The sequence below is a fragment of the Miscanthus floridulus genome, chromosome 16, assembly GCF_019320115.1.
Source record: "Miscanthus floridulus cultivar M001 chromosome 16, ASM1932011v1, whole genome shotgun sequence".
NCBI classification, from domain to species: domain Eukaryota; kingdom Viridiplantae; phylum Streptophyta; class Magnoliopsida; order Poales; family Poaceae; genus Miscanthus; species Miscanthus floridulus.
Window position 1 is genome coordinate 23,310,788 of NC_089595.1, and position 23,014 is coordinate 23,333,801.

General features: G+C 48.1%; 1 protein-coding gene across 1 annotated transcript; it reads right to left on the reverse strand.

Moving 5' to 3' along the window:
- Nucleotides 1–16,862: 16,862 nt before the first annotated feature.
- Nucleotides 16,863–18,363, reverse strand: LOC136514235 (peroxidase 5-like). The gene is made up of 2 exons (XM_066508220.1): nucleotides 18,040–18,363; nucleotides 16,863–17,929 (listed from the first exon to the last, which is right to left on the reverse strand). Exons 1-2 carry the CDS (start codon nucleotides 18,280–18,282, stop codon nucleotides 17,162–17,164), a joined length of 1,011 nt encoding a protein of 336 aa, XP_066364317.1. The 5' UTR covers nucleotides 18,283–18,363; the 3' UTR covers nucleotides 16,863–17,161.
- Between the last annotated feature and the right edge of the window lie 4,651 nt (nucleotides 18,364–23,014).

The window sequence follows — 23,014 nt, forward strand, 5'->3', positions numbered from 1 at the left end:
TCTTCTTTGGTACTACATGTAAACATACAATCCTTTCCATGTATAACTCTGCCAACTTTGCACCCGAATAAGTTATCTTGACCAGAATGAAATGTGCCACTTTTGTCAGACGGTCTACAATTACCCAGATAGAGTCAAATCCTCTCTGTGTCCAGGGTAATCCAACTATAAAGTCAATTCCAACTTCTTCCCATTTCCACTCGGGTATCTTCATAGGCTGTAGCAAACCTGTTGGCCTCTGATGTTCCGCCTTTACTCTTTGGCACGTATCACATATGGCCACATGTTCAGCTACATCTCTCTTTAGTCCATACCACCAATATCTCTCTTTAAGATCAAGATACATTTTAGTACTCCATGGGTGTATGGAATAGGCTGAGTCATGAGCTTCCCTCAAGATAGACTCCCTAATAGATTTCACTTCTGGCACACAAATTCTTTTGCCAAACCATATTGTCCCTTGATCATCCATGTGGAATCCTAGGGCTTTACCAATCACTATACATTCCACAATATCCTTGATCCTCTCATCATTCAGTTGTCCCTTACGAATCTCTTATTCTAGAGTAGGTTCTACCTCTGACTCCATGGTGTTAGCCATAATACCTAAATTTAGGTATTTGAACTCCTCACACAACTCTTTAGGTAGCTAAGTTGTATAGGCCATGTTCACATAACTCCTCCTACTCAAGGCGTCTGCTACAACATCAGCCTTTCCCGAATGATAGTGTATATCCAAATCATAATCCTTGATTAACTCTAGCCATCTGCGCTACCTCAGATTTAGATTTGACTATGTGAATATGTACTTCAAACTCTTATGGTCCATATAAATCTCACACTTATGACCAATCAGGTAATGCCTCTAGATCTTGAGAGCATATACCATGGCTGCTAACTCCAGATCATGAGTCGGATAATTTAACTCATGTTTTCTCAGCTGTCTAGATGCATAGGCAATAACTCTACCTTCTTGCATAAGAACGCCGCCTAGACCTTGCCGTGAGGCATCACAATAGATGGAGAAGCTTTTGGTGAGATTAGGTAAGATGAGCACTGGGGCAGAAGTCAGTCTCTTCTTCAACTCCTCAAAACTATCCTGACATTGCTTAGTCCATACAAATTTGGCATTCTTCTCTAACAAAGCAGTCATGGGCTTTGCTAACTTAGAAAATCCCTCGATGAATCTACTATAGTACCCAGCCATACCCAGAAAACTCTGAATCTCACTAACATCCTTAGGTGGCTTCCAACTCAACACATCTCTAACCTTCTTGGGATCTATTGCTACTCCTCCATTAGAGATTATGTGACCAAGGAAAGATACTTCTTTTAGCTAGAACTCACATTTGCTAAACTTAGCATAAAATTGATGTTCTCTAAGCTTCTGCAACACCAACCTCAAATGTTCTTCATGTTCTTCTTCATTCTTAGAGTACGCTAATATGTCATCAATGAACACAACGACAAACTTGTTAAGGTACTCCATGAACACTTTGTTCATTAGATACATGAAGTAAGCAGGTGCATTTGTCAGACCAAAGGACATGACTGTGAACTCATACAGTCCATATCAGGTCACAAAAGCAGTCTTGGGGATGTCAGTATGCCTTATTCTCAACTGATGGTATCCAGATTGAAGGTCGATCTTGGAAAACACACAAGCCCCTTTCAACTAGTCAAATAGGTCATCGATTCTAGGCAGTGGGTACTTGTTCTTAATTGTAACCTCATTAAGTGATCTGTAATATATGCACATTCTCTGTGTACCATCTTTCTTCTCTACAAATAGTACTGGTGCACCCCAGGGTGAAGAACTAGGTTGAATATAACCCTTATCTAACAATTCCCTTAATTGTTTCTTAAGTTCTGCTAATTCATTCACTCCCATTCTATAGGGTCTCTTAGCTATGGGTGCAGTTCTAGGTAAAAGTTCAATTATAAACTCGATGTCTCATTCAGGTGGCATACCTAGCAATTCCTCAGGGAAGACATCTGGGTACTCGTTTACTATCCTTATATCTTCTAAGGTTGTGCCCTCCAACTGATTAACCCGGTAGATCTCTGCAGCTGACTGTGTTGCCACATACTCAACTTCCTCTCCGGATGGAGTGGTAAGATTCACGGAGCTATTGCCACAATTAATAACTACCTTCTGCAATCTTAACCAATCCATACCCAAGATGACATCAATACCAGATGAGTTTATGACTACAAGGTTTGCTTGAAATTCTACCCCCCTTATGCTGAGACTAGCAGCTAAGCATATCCACTCTACTTTCATTTCCCCTCCAGGTGAGCTTACTAACATGTGTTTCTTCATAACACTTACTGGAATACCATGCTTCTTTATAAATGTATATGCTATGAAGGAATGCGAAGCACCAGAATTAAAAAGTACTGTAGCTAAGTTTGAGTTGACTGAAAACGTACCGATCACCACATCTGGTGCCTCCTGAGCTATTTTAGCAGTCACATGGTTCACCTTTCCCCGAACATAATTCTGCTGCCTATTAGCCGTCCTCTTGGGGCATCTGTTGGAGTAATGTCCTAGCTCTCCATAATTGAAGCATTTATTACCATTAACTGCATTTGGCGCTTTTGGTGCACCATTCCTCTGTGGAGCATTGGGGGCATTGTTCCTCATAGGTACATTGTTGGGCTGCTGCTGGCGCTGAGCTGGTGCCTTGTACTACTACTGCTGTTGTGCACGCTGGGGTTGCTGGTTGTGGTTGAGACCTGACTGACCTTGATAGCGCTGCTGAGGTTGAGCTTGTTGAGGGTTGGTACAGAAGCGAGAGTTGCTCCCGGATTGCTGTCCTTGAAACTTCCTCTTTTTGTCCTCCATCTGGCTGTGCTTGTTCTCGATCACCAAAGCCTTATCCACCAGCTACTGGAAGCTAGCAAAAGTATGAGACATCAACTGGTACTGGAGACCATCATTTAAGCCCTCCATAAACAACTCCTACCTCTTCTCGTCCTTATCTACCTCAGTTGGTGCATACCGTGACAATTGTATGAACTTGTCATGATATTCAGCAACAGTCATGCTCCCCTGCTTGAGAGCCAAGAACTCCTTCTTTAGCTTCATCAGTCCCACAGGCACGTGGTGAGAGCGGAAGGCACTGCGGAACTTGGCCCAAGTGATGGGATTAGCTTCGGTACGGCCGAAGCGGAATGAGTCCCACCAATCTAGTGCAACTCCTTGCAACTGTCCAGAAGCATATAAAACCTTCTCCTTATCATCACACTGGGTAATCTCTAGTTGCCTCTCAATGGCACGTAGCCAGTCGTCAGCCTAGAGTGGGTCGGTAGAATGCTTGAATACAGGTGGGTGTCCTTTCAGGAACTCTCCCCTCTTATCTCTGATGTGAGGGGGTGCATTCCCATTCCCTTGCCCCATGTTCTGCATGTTCTGGGCCATCTGCTAAAGCAACTGTGTCTACATCATCATCAGCTGCTCCATGGTGACTGAAAAAGGTGGTGGCAGGTCCTCGCCTCCCTGGTTGTTCCTCCTGGTGTTCACCATCTGTAGATGCATCATATAAGTCTCACATGTCCAAGCATATAACTCTTAAAAGATAATGGTGTAACAAGAGTAGGTGTCACAAGATCAAGACAAGAGATATATGTAGGGTATACAAGAAAATAATTGTTCTGAACTTCTCTGGCGAGTTGGACAACAGCAGTGCAGTAAAACGAGCATATCTCACTCTATGTTTATTCTCTGATTGCGTATTTTACCTTTCTGGAAAGATTATAAAATTCTCTACAACTTTCATTTAGAACACTGTTTCAGATTCTGACGTTTACTTAGTCAAATACAGATGACAAGCAATACTGTTCCAGAATTCTGACAGCACAGAAACCTCAACTTACAACAGCTGTATCTCACAATTTATAATAGGTATTGAGGTGATTCTAGAGCCAAAAGAAATATGTTGAAGTCTACTTATCTCCATAAAATTTTTATGACCATTGGACAATTAGAACATGAGATATGAACTGATAAAAACAGACTGCTCAGAATGATACAGAATGGACACCATGATAAAATAAAACCCAACTATTTATTCATAATATCCTTAAACCTTAACCTTAACTAAATGACCGTGGACATGCCCACAAGTCATCACAATCATATCAAAGATCCAAATCAAACATTGTTCATAATGATAAACATCCAACCATGCAAATAACACTTGTTCAACCATTAAAAGAAAGAAACTAAACACTCTCTCGCGCATCTACGCGTGTTTATTACATATTTTTAAGACTTCCTCCTATGGGTACGGGTCGACATTGGTGCAGGTGTTGGGGTCTCCAAACTCTCCTCTGATCCTCGGGGGCGACTGAGCAGGTACTCCTGGCGCTTCCACATCTAGACCTCCTTGCTGCTGCTTCAGTGTAGCGTTCTCACGGGCAAGCTGCAGATAGGCCTTCCCCATGACATCGAGCTCGTCTAGGGCCTGATCCAAGTCAGTGTTGGTCTTAGCCAAGAACAACAAGGTAGGCCTCAGCCTTAGGTTCGCCTCTCCAAGTGGTGCAGCGATGTTGCAAGTAGACTGGCCGCTCCAACGACGGGGAAGATATCGGTCGTCCTCCTAGGCGATGTTGTCGAAGTGGCGGTCACGGTTGACCACCAGTGCCTGTCGAGCTACGTCCCTGATGACGGTCGCACATGTGAGCCGTGCAGTGATGGCGTGGTGGATGTAGCGCACTCGAGTCCCCTCACGGATGTACACTTCTGTCTCCCAGAAGCCGATGAAGTCGGGGTGGGTCCAATGCTCCGTCCTGTATTGAACAGTGCCTCCAGGGTGGTAGCAATGTACAAGTGCGAGAAGCTTGGGGTGGTAGTAGGCATCACCCTCCAAGTCATAGTGGATCTCCGCGGTCCACCCCTGAGCCAATAATGCATTGTGATCATCATCACTATCATCACCCCATTTCCACCATCTCCTCCATCATCACCACCATCACCATCTCCACCATCATTACCTCCATCAGAATCAGAATCATCAGAGTCATCTCCATCATCGGGGTCACCAGCTCCCTCCTGGCCACCTTGTTCATTCTCCTCCATCAGATCCTCCTCAGACTCTTCTATCTCAATGGGCTCCTCAAACATGGGCCCCTCTTCTGTTTCTCCATCCATTGGATCCTCCAGCACGTCCTCTAGAGGTTCCCCCATGGGCACCTCCACAGGCGGTTCCTCTTCCTGGTTCCTCAGAGCTTCCACCAGATGTGTCGAGACACACTTGCCCAATGTGAACCTGGTCCTACTGGTGGGCATCATGACGGTCCTCTTGCGTGGGGTCTGCTTGGTACGGGCCATCTATAAGAATGAAAAGGTTGAGTATTAGAACAAAATAATTTCTGGCATCAGATAAAGAACAGAATATAAGCAAAAAATTTATAGCAAATTAAAGGTAGTAAAATAAAGATAATGTGATCCTAGAAACATCCATTTCTAACTAGGTTGATCATCCTATAGTCAGTTATAGCTCTGATACTAATTTGTCGCACCCAATTTTGCATCGCAAAACCAAGTACTCATATATGTGCGCCCAGGATGTCCAAACACACACATATATCACAAATTGCAATAGTATCAAAGTAAAGTACTTATTACATCGCATATCTCATCATAAAGTTAATACAAAGTTTGCTCAATGGCAATATTATTACAATCACAGCGGAATAACTAGCCCAAACTGCCACAGGGACTCCAACTGGTGAACGTCTCTCTAGTAGTCCTGGACATCCTCTAGGAACTCTTCATATCCATTATCTATTACCCATATGGGATTTTCATTGGATGTAAAGCAAGTGTAAGCTCACCATGCTTAGCAAGTATATCAAAGGGATCTATGAGGCTCAAAAGCCTTGACACTGTTTGACTACGGTTCGCAATTTTAGTTGATCAAATTTTTGCATCCTGAATCACTACTTTAATGAACAGTCCCAATTCCCAAGTGATATTAAAGTATAGTCATGTTTATCTCAATTCCCAACCATCCACCACCCACAGTAACCACTAATCTTGAAGGATCCAGACCGCTCGTATCCGTGAGCACGGTTGTTATAACATGTTAAATATTTCTACAGAAATTGTACATCTTTACCCACCGAGCCGTGATTCCCAATGCTGGGGTTCGCGAGGCCCACTACACCTCTTCCTAAGAAGTGTGGCAGGGTTTCACTATGAAACCCTTAGCTAGTCGCACTAACAAGTCGTAGCTATTAAGGAGTGGCACACATGGGCATCGCAGCATGGTGCACACATCCTAGCAGAAAAAAGGAAAGATGCCCTCTTACCCTTACTAGAAGCTACAGACGAGCTAGTACAATCTAGTTAACAGGTTAAAGTCAGAACCATATGATACTCGAGGTTGTACAGAACCTCCTAGGTTGCCGCTTCAGGATTAAGTCCTTATGGAGAGGCACTAGAGTACTCAACCCCATACTCTAGCCCCCTATCTATTACTACAAAGCTTTATTTTATCACATTGCATATAGCCTTTAGTCGTGTTTAACAATTATTTTATGTTAAGCGCTGCAGCATCTATCCAAAATGCCTACCCAAAAACCCCAGGTATCAAGGATATGTGGTACAAATAATCATCTGGGTAAAGTCCTTAAAGGCATTTCAAATTAAACACATGCATGAATATGAATGGTAATAGTTCATAGGTAACAAGGGGCCTTTGGTACACTTGCCTTCCTCAAAGTTGTCCTAGAAGTACTACTGATCCTGCTGTGGGTCCTCTGTCACCTCAAATGGCTCACCCTCTAATCGTGTTCCAATCAACAATCAAGCATCATTTCAATCATTACATGCATACAAGATAGACTTCTATTAGAACAGCACACCAAACAGTAAAAACACAAGTTGAAAAGCTTATAAATCTATTCTACATATTGCTACGAACATGTGAGCGAAAGAATCACTCAAATCGAACTTAAAACACGAAAGTTATGCATGAAATAAGATGTAATGGCATTCGTGTAAATAAACTGAACCTATTTTTGAATTAAAACAATTTAAAATATGAATATTCACGGTTATAGGACTACGGGTACTAATTCTAGAAAATACAGGGGCCTAAACGAATAAAAATAGGACTGATATGCAATTACTTTGAATTAAAATGGACTGCGGGTTGAATCTACAAAAATAGAAGGGTTTTTCTGCAAAACTATACGCGGCTTGACTGCGGGTTTGACCGTGGCGCTGACTGGATGACATGTGGCGCTCTAGGGTTGGACTGGTGCACCACGTGGCTCAGTGGATGCGCTGACGCGGCACTATGGATGGGTCTACGGGTCCATGGTGGATCGGTTATGATCTGAACCGGTACGGTTTGATCTCGACCATCCAGTCAACATCTGATGGCTCCTATTGACTTCTGCCGCTGTATAGTAACGTCGGCGAGCACACCATGGCCACCGACGAGGCTACCACGGCGGTGAACCCCGGTACGGTGGTTCCGACCATCTCGAGACAACAAAAGCACCTACACGACCTACGGAACCTCGCGAACTCATTGAGATGCAAATCGTCGGCGGAAACACACCGGTGAGCTGGTTCCACGGTGGCGCCATGGCTGGCGTCAACTGGAGGTCATCGGTATGGTGTTCTAGAGCTCAAGACGGCGAACGGATGACATGGGAAGGATGGGGATCTCACCGTGAGTTGATGGGAATGGTCTGTGGCATCCGGGATAGGCTCCAGAGGCGGGTCGTCAACGGCGGTGGCGGCTAGAGAAGAAACAACGGCACGGTGAGGGAAAATTCTGGCAATGGTGACTCAAAACGCAAAATCGATATTACCTATGGCTGAGGGAGAACTTGGTGGAGCTCGGGTGGTCGGTGGCGTTGAGGTCCGAGGCGCGGGTGAGGGTGGATTGCGGCGGCGGAGACTTGTGAGCGCAAGCAGGGGATGGGAGAAGAAAGGCATGTAGCTCGGAGCTTTATAGGCGGGGCAATGCGCGTTAGAAGGAAAGGGAGCGGGGAGATCAGGCGGGATTGGCTGCCTGCCATATGTGGGCGATGGCGGTGGCTTTCCATGCCGGGCAGCGCCATCGACGGTGGTGGAGAAAGGAAAGCGCCGAGGGAAGAAGAAAGGAAAGGGGTGCGGCGCTGACGGGTGGGGCTATGTCGCAGCAAGGAAGAAAACAGCTTGCGAGCGGCTAGCTGGCGGGGCCAGCGCGCAGTGAGAGGGAGAGAGCCGACGAGCAGCGCGTGCGGGCGATGAAGGCCGAGCTGGGCTACATGGTGCGGTTGCGGTGCGCTCGTGGGAGAAAAAGGGAGGTGCGCGGAGCGGGCCGGTGTGGGCAGGCTGTGTGGGAGGAGAAGAGAAGGGAGGAAGGGGAGGCACGGTTGGGCCGCCAGCGGGCCAGCACGGGAAGGGGAAGAAAAAGAAAGGCCGGGCTGATTCGGTTGGGCTGAAAATGGAAGAAAGATAAAAAAAATTAAAAACAAAACCTTTTCCAAATCTATTTTTCATTTCTAAGCCAAATTCAAATGGAATTTGAATTCAACTTCAAATCATCTAGCCCTACACTCAACCAAAAATAATATGCTTCGGCATGAATGCAACAAACATGTTTCTAAACCTTATAGTTACTTTTAGGGGAATTTTGCTCAGGGACATTGCAAAAAGGTCTAATATGCTGTTGGACACCGCCAAATCTAAAATATGCCCAGTACCATTATGAAATCGTGATTCTTGGCTGCTGGACACCGCACTCATTAAAATATTCATTTTTCATGGTTTGAGATAAAGGGTGCTGAATAGACGAAATTTCCCCTACTAGTCATCTTCCACCTCCGTCTGTCTACCATGGCTCAATGCTGTGCACGTTTGGGTGGGGGGGTGGGGGTGGGAGGCGCTCCGGCCAGGCACTCGCTAGCCTGCGGAGCTGTAAGCCGCCCGCCCGTGGCCTGCTCCCTCTGATCCTTGGCCGTGCCGGCGTCGTGCCGGGGGCGGGCAGGGCCTCGCCGAGGGTGGGCTTGCCGGAGCCCAGACAAGCTCATCCTCGTCTGTCTCCTACAGATCTGGCGGTGCAGGCGTAGGTGGATGCGGTGGGGCTCTTTCGGATGGCATCAGTCGTGCGCTCGCCTTCTGCCTCGCCGCGGCCAACGTCGGAGCTCGGAAAAGCTCAACGCGGTCCTCATCGGTCGGAGACCCAGGCCCACCTTCTCCTGCAGGGACAGCGTTACTCCGGCAGCGACTGGTCTTCTCTTCTCGAGGGGGATGGGGGCGCGGCCAGGGACAGAGACATGGTCGGGGGTATGCGGCCGCCGGGGACAGGGTGCGACCATGGCGGATGGCGGAGACAGGGGCGCGAGGGTGCGACCGAGGGATAGGGACCTGGCCAGGGGCACGTGGCCTCACCAGGGATGAGGGCGCGGCGCGGCGTTGGACATGGTGGCGGCGGCGCACAGTCAGACTCGGGACGGCATGATGAAGAGCTCGGGGAAGGAGGTGCCAGAGGTTGAAGATGAGGACAGTTTAGACATTTCCCCCACATTCTCTCTCCAAAACTGAAAAAATGTATAAAATAATCGGTACGGTGTCTTTGGACAAAGAACCAGAAATTTGTAATGTCCGCCAGCAAATTTCGACGTTGACGGTGTCCAACAGCATATTAGACGTTTGTGCAATGTCCGTAAGCAAAATTCCCCTTACTTTTATTAACCCATGTTTATTATTTGGCCTAAGTTAAAAATACCTAGAAAATTTAATAAATGCTAAGAACTAATTGCTAATTTTTAGTAAAAAATTTTGGGTGCTACACCAAGTTAGCTAGGACCTCCCTCAGGCTCACGACCCTTTGGTCGGGAGAACCTTCTTCTTTGTATACGCCCTGACCCTGAAATCTATATAAGGGTAGCCGAGGCACCCATCTAGGACATCCTCTACCATTGTACTCATTCTCCATCGTATTAGGGCTCTTGGGGCTTCCCCTTAGGCAATCCATATCCTAGCTCTAGCTCTCCAACCGCTTCCGCCATTCTTGTACCCCCATTGTAAGAACTTCAGAGCATTCAAGTGAGGAACACACACTCGATCGTCTCTGAGACTGGACGTAGGGCTTTGGCCTAAACCAGTATAAATCATCGTGTCTTTTAGATGCTACCATCATATTTCTAGAGCAGCGCGGCAATGGTATAAATTCACTAGTCCGGTTTACAAAACACCGACAAACATGGAGTGCTACTCACTCATCCCATGCACAACAGTGTGGAAGAACTTTGATGCCAAATATCCAAAGTTTCATGCAGATCAATGAAATGTAAGATTCACTTTGAATGCCAAAGGACTAAATCTCTTTGCTAAATTGCAACACCTTAATCGAATATTTGCAATAATTTAAAAAATGTATAGAATTAATTAGGACTAAGACCTCTAATTGTCAGAGGAGGAGGAGGAGGAAAACATAATTTGTAAATTAAATTAAAACATGATGACGGTTATAAAATTGTATGCATCCATGTCATGTAAATAGTGTTTATCTGTGTGCAAACTAATCTTCAAATGCGCTTAAATTCGATGAGTTTTAAATCCTTTTCTCAAAATTATTGCAAAATGTTTTACAATTTCCTAAACACCTGTTGGGCCATTTCCTCCCCAAACCCCGGCCCAAAAATCCTCCCTCTTGCTCTCCTCCGGCATGGGCCGAATGAGGCCCAAGGCCATCTCCCCCACTAGGCCCGTCTCCCACCTCCCTGGCATCTCTCACTGGCTAGTGGGCCTGCCCCGTCAGCTCCTCACTCCCCATTTCTTTCGCCCTTCTGATGAGAATGGCCGTAGCCGCCCCTTTCTCTTCGGCGCACAGCCACTCCCCCGCCTTGGCATGCGCCGCACCTCCGCTGACCACGCCCCACCCCCCATGCCCTCCGTCAGCCTCTCCCCCTCCCTATCTCTCTCTTTCTCCTTCACCCACATGGAGAAGCCGCCGCCGCCGCCCATGTGTGATGCACATCCCTGACGCCCTCGAGGTGCTTTGTTTTTTTCTTCTCCAGTTGATGTGGCAATTTCTTGGCACCTTTGAGAATTAACATGAAGGGTCCTTTTGTTATCCAAAAACTAAATACCTCTGTCTCATTCTAATTTTGTTCTAAGTCAAACAATCTTAAATTTTACTAAATTTATATGAAAATAACAATATAAATATGTATTCCATTAAATAAATGTCGTTAGACTCCTCATGTGATATATTCTCATAGTACATCTATCTGATATCATAAATATTGATAGTCTTATGTATAAATTTGGTCAAACATAGAGTACATTGACTTAGAATAAAAACTAAACGTCTCTTTGTGAGATGATAGATAACCATTTTATCATGTTGCTGCTTAGATGAACCACCAAAAACTTCTTTAAAGCTAGGAATATAATACTGATACGGAGGCACTATCGCCCAAACGTCCAACACCAGCAGCGTGGCCAAACGCAGCTCCTAGCCCTAGCCCACCAATAAGAGCATCCCATCTAAGCATCCTCATGTAACAGAAAAAGTGAGCCGAAGTGCTACCTATCTACGTAACGGAAGGGGAGAGCGTGCGCATGCGCTCGTACCCACGCCGCCATCCCCTAGCGCGCCCCCTCCGCCGGCCCCCAGCGCACCTCCCTCCCTAGTCTGAGAAGGATATGATGCAAGGCAGCAGAAGGTGAGGAGGAGGTACCAAGACGACACAGCAAAAGGCGAGGGAGGGAGATGCAACAGGTGATCTACTTTTGAAACTTTGGATACAACACTTGCAACATACGTTCAAAGACAGATGGAACGTTTGAAACATGCGTATGAAACACTTACAAAAAACACATGAAACACTTGAAAAACCATTGCAACACATACACAACATCTAGATAAAACACTTGCAACATATGTGTGAAACATATGCAACATCCAAATAAACACTATTGCAACATATGTCTAAAAAAGATAAAACATTGGGAACAGAAGTTTGCAACATAAGTGTACAACCATTGCAACATATGCAACAACCCGATCTACTTTTGCAACATCCATACGAAACCCCTGCAACATACCTATGAAACAACTGAAACACTTAAAACATACGCTTTCAACGCAATGCCACCTTGTTGCTTGGACGAATGGAGCTCAGCGTTGCGGAGCTCGACACCGGCTTGGAGCTCGATGCCACAGAGTATGTGGAGGTCGTCGGTGCAGAGCTCTTCGGCGGCACGAACCTCGGCAGTGGTTGTGGTAGGTGGATGAAATGCGCGCACGATGGTAGACATGAGTCCGGGCGGGGGAGGCATGTGGCACGGGCGGGGCGGGGGGCACCGGCGGAGTCCATCCTGCGAGCCGCGAGCGGGGTCCGCATGAGCGGGGGTAGCGCCGATGAGCGGCGTAGGCGAAGTCCGTCCCGTGAGCAGGAACGGCATGGGCGAACAGAGTTCGTCCTACGCAAGTGGGGGCACACAGCGCAGAGTAGGCGGGTAACATGGGTGGGGTACATGGATGAGTGGATGAGGATGATCCACGTCTGGACAGGAGTCACGGATGGACACTCGTAACATATCATTATCGATACTGATATCTTCTGAAACATATAGATTAGATACATCACACATGGAGATACATCCATTGAATAAAAAAGAAACAAGAATGAAAACTATTTGAGATTGATATGTATTGTACAACTATATGGATTGGATGCATTAGATCAATGGCGGACCCAGCCGAAGGGTGAACTGCCACACATATACACCAAGCTTCAGCGAAAGTTCGATCTAGCCATGTATGTATACCGTATTTATATTGGTTTAGCACATATCAATTATATTATAATCGATAATTCAGCAAACAAATGATATAGACGAAGATGGAAGATGATTACCTCTCACATGAAAACCACATAAGGAGATTTCTTTCATAGTCCATATAATTTACCATACATCATATCACTAGAACAAAAAACATTGATAACCTACAATTAAAATAAATTTAGTAAGTGACAATTGAGTGAATATGTAATAAAAAATCTCAAGCATATTAGCAAAACATACCAACACTAAACAATAAGAACATCAAGGCCGATTTGGAGGTAAACTCATCTTCCGATCTTTCATGGATTGAAACGTCCTCTTAATCTTCTACAAAACAAGTCCTCCTCCCATGGCTTCATCTCCTCCCCCATCCATCACTCATTCACCATTCACTGAATCACCAAAAAACCAAAATCTCAAAAATCCCCACAACAATGGCACAACCCATTGGAATAATGGATTTAGTGAGGTCTGCTAGCCGGTAGGCGCCCATAGGGGCACCACACGATGTGCACTAACCGTGACTATTGTTGTCGTCCATTGAGTGCTGGATCCACCATGCTCGCAGGCTCATGGCTAGACACAGCGCATGCATGGTAGTCACCCGCTGCCCGTCGGGATCTAGGAGAGCCTCCTCATCCGCACACCCTCCACCGAGCGCCTTCGTGTGCTTGTGCCTTGCCCTTGCTTTCCCTAAGGCCAAACTAGATCAATGATGGGCCATTGGGATCTGGCCAGATGACATACTTTGTGGTGCGCCCTGAGCACATAAATCCCCAAGCCCCCAACACGGCCAACTTTAGCAGCCTAGCCACAGATCGTCTTCAACCTTGGACGGTCATGATGGGGACGAAGGTTCTCGATCTTCCATCAGGTGATGATAATGATCGTTTTGTTAGAGCACGACACACTGATCCAGCTTTAGACCCAAAGACCCGAACCCTGTAATCTTATCACTACGACTCCTCTGGTTATCAACTATGTCACCAAACCGGCTAACCTCGCCAAAAAGGCAAATCCCTACCTACGAAATGAAGAACACAAGCAAGAACTCGAAAGTACACAGCTCAAAGATTTGGGACAAACTACAGATGTATGATTAAGCACACGAGTTGGGGTTCCACAAACCGATAGACGACAACTGTCAATGACAGAATGATCTAAGCAAAACTCAAACCCTAATGTAGGCGGTGGCTACTGATTATATAGCCTAAGGGGCGTCCAAGGACCCCTCTTCACATCCATAAGGTGTCCCAACACGTTACAAGGCCCAACGACCCAAAATACGGTGATGCAGTGCCCTGATAGATTCTGGATGTCAAATTATTTCGATGATTCCTGATTATTCTGATGGAATTTTGATGTGGGGTCACTTCCATTAGTTACCTTATCAAATTATCTTTCCATCCATATGTGGATTGTCGAAAACGGAGTCCGTATGCGACCTGGGCGTCCATTTTACTACACACTGCTCATGGAGCCCGAGATGGACTCGAACTTGACTTGGATTGGTCCTCCAACTTAGCTTCGACGCCCTTGCTTGGCTCCTAAGGTGGTGGCCAAGGAGGAGGACGGGAGGACGTCCTTGGGCATCTCTTAGGTGTTCTCTATCTTCTTGGGGCGTGCTCCAACTTGGGTCTGGCTCCCAAGTGTGAATAACAAGCCCGCGACGACGTCGTAGCTCCCGACAAAAACAGCGGCAGAATGTCTTGATGATTTGAAGACCTTGCCGACGTAATATTGAGGTGGGACCAGATCTATTTGAAAGACCTCAAACTCACTGCGGATGAAAGAGTTATGGCCTTCCCAATGGAGTATTGTCGGACTGTCGATGACCTTATAATCAATGGTCATATCCGAAGGTGTCATGTCCTCATCAGGTCTGACCCTTCCACTGCCTGCTCGCCGCTCGGGTCTCGGGAAGTCGGGAGGTCGCTGACCACGGGTACGGTAGGATGGTACTCATGGAGGGGAGCTAAGTCGGCCGCTCTACCTCATCCTATATATAGGTGGGTCCGCCTCTACATGAGATCGATATATCATATTCAACAACTAGTACTTTTGCAATGCCATGACTTTACCGGGATCTATCTATAAATATACATCACCAATGAGAAAGAACAGTGATATCAAAGCTATGTTTGGAAAACAGTGGCATTATCCAAAAAATGTCAAGTCCTAATACAAGCAAACATTGGGTGAATTATTTGGCCCACTGAAGGTAGTATATAATCATAACCATCCATATGAAGAAATATACATGTACTCCAAAGGTAGAGATATGATTACTCAAGGTGGGGGAAAGAAGAAGAAGGAGAAGAATAAAGAAGAAAAGAAAAGAGGAAATGAAAGCATCTATCTAGTACAGTTAGAAGCATGCACATGATTGTGTCAATCATGTGTGCGTGCCATGTGGTGCCACAAGAATCCAAAGTGCACCGCATTATTCGGTCCAGAAAGAAGTCCACACCACAAGGATCCAAGAAGAGCACTGCGCCTCTGACGTCTGACGGAGCGGAAGATTCGTGTGCCCATCCGGCCAGCCCAGGCTACCTTTTCTAGCCTCCCTGGTCCCTTCTGCCCGTGGTGAAGTTGGAACGGCTGCCTGCCATTGCCACTTTGGCAGAGGAGAGAAAGAGAACCTTCGCCCCATGTCCGTCCGGCCTCTTCTTGCAGATTATATATCAGTTTAATTAATTAACTATAAGAACGTGGATCAAGTGACGAATGAAGATGATTAAACATACTACATATACAGGGAGGAGATTCGTCAACTTGGAGCCAAAATGAAAAAGATTTGCAGTTGCAGTAGAGAAATGTATGCAGGGCTACTGGTTGGTAGGTAGGTCGTGCAAGTATTCTATCCAAGTCAACCGCTGGCGCAGTGAGCATTAGTACTGAATAGTGACTGACTGACAGTTTTACTCCATTCCCCGGCGCCGATCCCGAGGCCGGCTAACCACCTCACTTTCAGTCTTGTCATTGGTGCCATGCAGTACTATGGCAATAGTAAACACAGCACAGGGGGAAGCTTCTTGCCGTTCCAGAGGTTGCCACATGAGTGCTAGGCCAATAATATGCAGGGGGGAGTCAGGGATCAGCGTCGTCTCGATCGATCGTTTCCAAGCTGTAGCCCTGTAGGTAGCTCATGCCGAACAGGCAGCTAGAAGCTGTAGCCATGGCGGCCCCTCCCTGGATCAATGTATATATATACTTGATAATTGACGCCATGCTTGCATAAGTAGATGCCAAACAGGACAGAAGAGCAGGTGCTGACACTTAACTGCAGATCATATCGATCGAGGCCCATATGACCTGCACATGCACGCATGTTCGGTTCGTTCCTTCTCCTTCCTGGCCGGCGCCTCGTGCGAGAATGGATCGACGTGTAAAGACCACCGGCATGCAGCTAGTAGAAGCCAGGGAGAGAGAGAGTGGGGGACAGAGAGAGGTGCAGCGACAAGGAGGAAGACAAGCAACATGCGTGCTACACGCCGGCCCTCCTGATGAGCTAGCTAACTAGTAGGTGTGCTTGCCAGGCAAATTGCATTGTTGCTCTCCCTCTCCCTCATGTGCTTGTGCTTGTGCTTGTGTTGCATCTCCAGCCGAGCTGAGAGCGATTCTGCTTGCTAGCTAGCTAGCTTTCACACACGCAATGCAATGCAATTATTCAACTAGTTCTCAGTTCCTGATGATGCATGAGCGCGTGTTTAGTTCCAACCCCAAATTCTCAAAAAGTGCTACAGTACCCATCACATCGAATCCTGCGACGTGTATAGAGCATTAAATGTAAACGAAAAATAACTAATTACACAGTTTGGTTAGAAATTACGAGACGAACGTTTTGAGCCTAATTAGTCCATAATTGAACACTAATTGCCAAATAAAAACGAAAGTGCTACAGTAGCCCAAATTCTCAAATTCACCGAACTAAATACGTGCTGATTGGACCGATCCTAGTTAAACGAATGTAGTAAATGAAGCTTGTTGGATAAATTAATTGTGAATGCTAGTATATCAATGTAACCGACAGATACATGCATGCCTGGCCATGAATTGTATATTCAACAACACTTGTGAACATCATCCTTAGCTTGTACTACTACTTATGCCGAATAATGTAACTCTACCATCTCTCTCTGTCTCGTATGTTACAGTTTACAGTCATTCGCGCATGCAACAATTGGTAAGTACAGTAATGTGATCATGTACAATTAAGTACACACATGAATGAATAATGCAGAGCAGACTGATGGATTGGATGGATGGATGATAGTGCCTCTGGCTGACTTGAGCTGTCTTGAAAATTGATCAATTCCCTCTGCATGCTAGCTGAACCTGAATCCGATCTGATCAGTTGACCTTGTTGCACTTGAGCCTGACCTCCCCGGGCGGCCCGGTGAGCACCTCGATGCTACCCATCTTCACCATGGCCGCCGCGAACCGCTGCGACCAGAGCGTGCGGTTAGCGGCGTAGAGCGCGACGAGCCCGGCGGTGTCGCTGCGGTCTCCGAGCGCCTGGTCCGAACCAAACACCACCTCGTGCGTCACCACGTTGCGGTAGTACTGGTTGTCCAGCTGCAGCGGCGTCTTGAAATCGAGGTCCACCACCCGGTCCCTCCTGCCGGTAGCGGCGGGGCACTTCGCGCGCAGCCGCGACCCCAGCGTGACGTTCAGCGTGGCGTCCAGCTGCGGGTAGAGCCGGGTGGGCGCGAAGGAGGAGCAGTGGGAGCGGCCGATGGAGTGGGCACCCGACAGCGTGACGAGGTCGTCGGCGGTGAGGTTCTTGGACGCGAAGCGCGCCAGGAGCTGGGTCAGGTTGAAGGACGCGGGGGGCAGGTTCGCCGTCGCCTCGGTGGCGTTGGAGACGCGCCCGTCCAGGCGGCCGGAGGGCATGGCGAAGCGGATCCCGCCCATGATGCGCGCCGCGTCGCGCGCCGCGAAGGCGACGATGTCGGCGCACGAGATTGTTCCCGGGCACCGCCGCTCCACCACGCGCTTCGCGCGGTTGATGACGCTGAACCCGCGGAGGCTTGGGAAGTTGGGTGGCGACGTCTTCTCCACCGTCCTGTTGCCTGGAGTGCCCGTCGGGTCGTCCAGCAGCACCGACGCGTCGCATCCCTGAAATGGGGTGAGTGAGTGCGTGCATTGTTTAGTTTGTTGCCTTTCCGGCAATGGCATTGGCAGCAGCACAGCAGCACGGCAGCAGCATTATGGATGGATGTGCGTACCCTGACGAAGCAGTCGTGGAAGAAGAGGCGGATGAGGCCGGGCCCGTTGCCGGCGTCCTTGCGGACGGCGGCGTGGACGATGGTCTCGATCAGGCTCTCGGCGGCCGGGCAGGTGGTGTTGTAGTACCCCACCTGCAGCTGCGCCTCCGAGGAGTAGAAGCATGTCACCATCACGGCGACAGCCACAATGACGAGCTGCCGTACATGGACGACGACCTCATCAGCTCTGGTGCCGGCGCTCATGCTACAACTGTACTGGCTACCCTATGAATGATGGATAGAGACGATCGAGAGCACCGGCCCACAGCTCACAAGCTAGCTGGGTAGCTTGTGAGCGGACTACACTGTATACTGACAGATGGAAGCAGTAGCTAGGTGGAGTAGCAAGGAAGTAGATCAAGAACCTTTTATATATATACAGATCGATGGAACGGACGATAGTGTATTCATGTGCAGAGATGCTATACACACTCAGTCAGTGGTGAGGTGAAGAACGTAGCTAGGACTAGGTACTGTCTATACGTAGCTAGGGAGGAGGAGGAATAACATGGCCACCAGCCACGCGCAGCCAGAGTGTCATCTGGAACATGGCATTCGAAGCGGCGAGGCCTGTAGTTTTGACCAGCTAATTAAACGAGCGGACGACGAATCTTGTCTTGTCCAATTACAACCTGCAGAGCGCAAGCAGTGTCCTGCAGATCTGTGCCGTGCTTCGCGCCTTCCTCTTCGCGCGCTTCCGATCCATCGGCAGTAAAAGGCGGGCTGGCTGTATAGCCTGTAGCCTGTAGAGGAAAAAAAAGAAGGGGATATTGCATTCTTGCTCCTATTTTGAACACCAATCATGATTTTATCCCTATTTTCTTCCACTTTGTGTTTTTACTCCTGCTTTTCCAAAACGAAGGTTCAGTTTACCCCTACTCCGTGAACAGCAAGTAACGGTGTTAAAAAAGTTGAAAGATGACAAGTTTGCCCTTTCGAATATTGCGTTTTTGCCCCTATTTCAAACCCCAATTGTGATTTTACCCCCACTTTCTTTCACTTTATGTTTTTACCCCTACTTTTCCAAAACGAATGCTCCATTTACCCCAATTCTTAACTCAGTTATCTACATCCGGATCAAAGTAATTAAAAATTAACAAAAACCCTGTGAAAAGACAAACTTACCCCTTATCTCTCGGTCGTCTCTCTCAGGGTCGTTTCTCTCAACGCTAGCAGACATTGGGCGGCTGGTTGCGGCGGGGGTGGCGGCGGAAGGGCAGCCTCGGGCCGTCGAGCGAGCGCGGCGAACGGGCGCATGCGGCCAGACGGAGGAACCGGCGCGGGCGCGTGCGGCTTAGCCTGACGTGGGCGCGTAGCCAGGCACGCGGCTCTGCTTTGCGCGGGCGCGCGCGACTTGGCCAGCGTCGCGAGCACGCGTCTCGTGAAAGTAGCCGACCATGGAGCCGAAGACTCGCCTCTCTCTCTCAACTCTAGCGGATGGCTGAGTGCGGCGCTCGTGGAAGGGAGCGCGGACTCACGATTCCTTCCACGAGCGCCACACCCAGCCATCCGCTAGAGTTGAGAGAGAGAGGCGGGTCTTCGGCTCCATGGTCGGCTGCTTTCACGAGCCGCCCGCGCCCGCGCCATGTAGAGCCATGTGCTTGGCTGTGCGCCCACGTCAGGCTAAGCCGCGCGTGCCCGCACCGCTTCCTTCGCCTGGCCGCACGCGCCCGCTCGCCGCGCCCGCCCGATAGCCCGACGCTGCCCTTCCGCCGCCACTACCGCCGCACCCAGCCACCCGCTGCCTGCTAGCGTTGAGAGGGACGACCCTGAGAGTGACGACCGAGAGATAAGGGGTAAGTTTGTCTTTTCACAGGGCTTTTGTTAATTTTTAATTGCTTTGATCCGGATGTAGATAACTGAGTTAAGCATTGGGGTAAACGGAGCCTTCGTTTTGGAAAAGTATGGGTAAAAACACAAAGTGGAAGAAAGTGGGGGTAAAATCACAATTGGGTTTGAAACAGGGGCAAAAACGCAATATTCGAAAGGGCAAACTTGTCATCTTTCAACTTTTTTAATACCGTTACCTGCTGTTCACGGAGTATGGGTAAACTGAACCTTTGTTTTGGAAAAGCAGGGGTAAAAACACAAAGTGAAAGAAAATAGTGGTAAAATCACAATTGAGGTTCAAAATATGAGCAAGAACACAATAGCCAAAAAAAAAAAATACATGGTGGCAGTGACACCAGAACTGAGACACGACTCCTATAAAAAATGAAAAAAAAAAGAACTGAGACACGACAAGAAGAGGACGACGACGTCCGATCCGTCAGGTAATTTGGCGCCATGAATTGAGAGGCCGGGACTGGGAGGAGTGGTGTGGTAGTGCCGTAGTGCTCTTCGCCTGATACATCTAGCTAGCTGGATCCGTGGATTCAGGGCGTAAATCCATCCGTTCCAGCGTCATCAGGTTCAATTTGTTAGCACTGAATAGCAGTAATTTACTGCTTTTGGCTTCAGATCCAACGACCCTATAGAGCTGCCGTGATTTTTTTTTTATTTTTAACACTTTTTTTAACTAATTTTAAATCTAACATTGTTTTATTTTTTTTAAACTAACACTTTTGTCCACGCCTATTTCCCTGGCGCGGCGAAACGCATGTGCCGCGCCATGCATGTTGGCGCGGAGACAGGGATGACGTGGCGACGACTGGGGCGCTGACCGGTGACGTGGCAGGGTCTGCAGCGCCACTGATCTTGGCACGGCAGTGACGCGCCCTGATCGGTGGCGCAGCAGAGCCGGCTAAAGGCCCGTGGCCCAGTCCCGCCGCGCCACGCCCTGCTGAACGCACGCACGCCCGCCCGCGCCTGCCGGCTGCCACGCCTGTCGCCAGTCGCACAACGCACGTCGACGCGCCACTCCCGCAGCGCCCACACGTGCCCGCCGCGCCGGCCGTGCCACGAACACCGGCGCGCCACGGCCGCCGGCCACCCTCTGCGCCCGCCGCGCCCACCACCGCCCTCACTGCGCGCCACGGACGCCCGCCACGAGGGCAGCAGGTCCATACATAGAAGTTGCTTATTTTTCTAGTGAAGTTGTTTAATATGTCCCCGCCACGAGGGCAGCAGGTCCATACATAGAAGTTGCTTATTTTTCTAGTGAAGTTGTTTAATATGTCTGTTAATGTTACTTTGAATATATACATGTGCTTTTATATTGTGTTCGTATTGCATAAAAAGTAGTTCAAATTTTGCAATGCTACATAATGTTAATTTGAATATTATTAATTTGAATACTCTAACCCTTTGTTTATCAATTTATAACGGGATGGCTCCTCCCACGCAGCAGCAGTTGTACCCCTTCTTGAGGTGGAGTACGACGACCTGCACCGAGCACACTTCTTGACTGACACCGACGTAGAGGTGGCCTTGCATCCTTTGAGGCCCCGCACGCACACCAGGGCGCACTAGTGGAACGAGCGTTACGCGCCGTACATACAGCGTGCCAGCTTCTCGAGCTTGTCCGTGTTGTCAACTACGGTCTTCTGCCCCTTGACCCAGCACTACTTACTGCAGCTGTAAACAGGTACGAGTGCCTTCATTGTACATAAACATTCTTATAACAAATTTGAGGTAACTAACAGTCGTTCTATTCTTATAACAGGTGGAGGCCTGAGACCCAAACGTTCCACCTACCTTGCGGCGAGATGACCTTGACCATGCAGGACGTGAAGGCTATCTTTGGCCTTCGGTTGGAGGGATTTTCAGTGACAGGTATAGTTAACAACAATCACCGGAGGGAGCTGGTGGCTCATTTCACTGGCTTTCTTCCACCGGACGACGAGGTTTCCAAGAAAAATAAGTGAGCAATTCAAGCCTATTTAATACTTGCATTGCTTTCCTGCAGCCATCGGATCTCATTTTCTTTGGTGAATTTCTAGAAAAGTTCCGGTGTTTCGTCATCATGGATCACAGAGCGCTTTGATTACTTGGACCCACAGGCTGATGAGGCTCAGATCGACAGGTTCGCTAGAGTGTGGCTCTGGCACTTACTTGGTGCTTTCCTATTCCCAGACGCCTCAGGCAACACCATCAGCTGGATCTTTCTTGATATACTACGCCAGCCGTGGGATAACATAGCGGCGTACAACTAGGGCAGCGTAGTCTTGGCATGGACGTATCGACAGCTATGCATTGCCTGCCGTCGCACCTCAGGGTATGCGAACCTTGGGGATTGCTCCTACCTACTCCAAGTTTGGTGTTGGGAACGATGGCCCGTTGGGAGGCCCCTTGTTACTGGTTTTCCTATAAGTACTTCGGTTCACTATATTCTTCGAGGCAGTTACATATGATAAAACTATTAATGGCTAATTCATTATCGTGTTCAATGCAGCATTGGAACGGGCAGGATACACTGCCTACAGCTTTGTATATCTAGACGCAAGCAGAGTTAGTTAGACGGAATGCGAGGCGCAAGTACAAGAAGTACACGGACTGTCTCGACGTCCTGACATAGCACCAGGTTATGCTCTCTTTACTATCATACATGTGTCTTGTTCAATGTACACTATATCACAACCTAACTCAATTATGAAATGTTCAGGTGCATTGGTGTCCTTGGGATGCTCTAGAGCTCCAGGACTATATGAGTCCAATCACTAGGGATGAGTCAGACGAGTATCGCTGCAACGTCCCTCTTATTTTCTTCCACGTGGTCGAGATTCACTTGCCCATCAGGGTGTGCATGCAGTTTGGAAGAATGACAGGCTACCCACCACCGCTTTACTCCACCAACCAAGAATTGCACGGGTGCGTTGTCGATTAATAATAAAGCTACAATTCAGATGTGTGTATGGTACAACTAATAATCGTTTTGTTGCAGGTATGACCGTAGGAAGAGGTACAAGACCAAGGATTGGCGCGTGACACACAACGCGTACATCCAGTTGTGGCAGACCAGGGACCGACAGCTGGTCGATGCAGGTCCCCCACATGA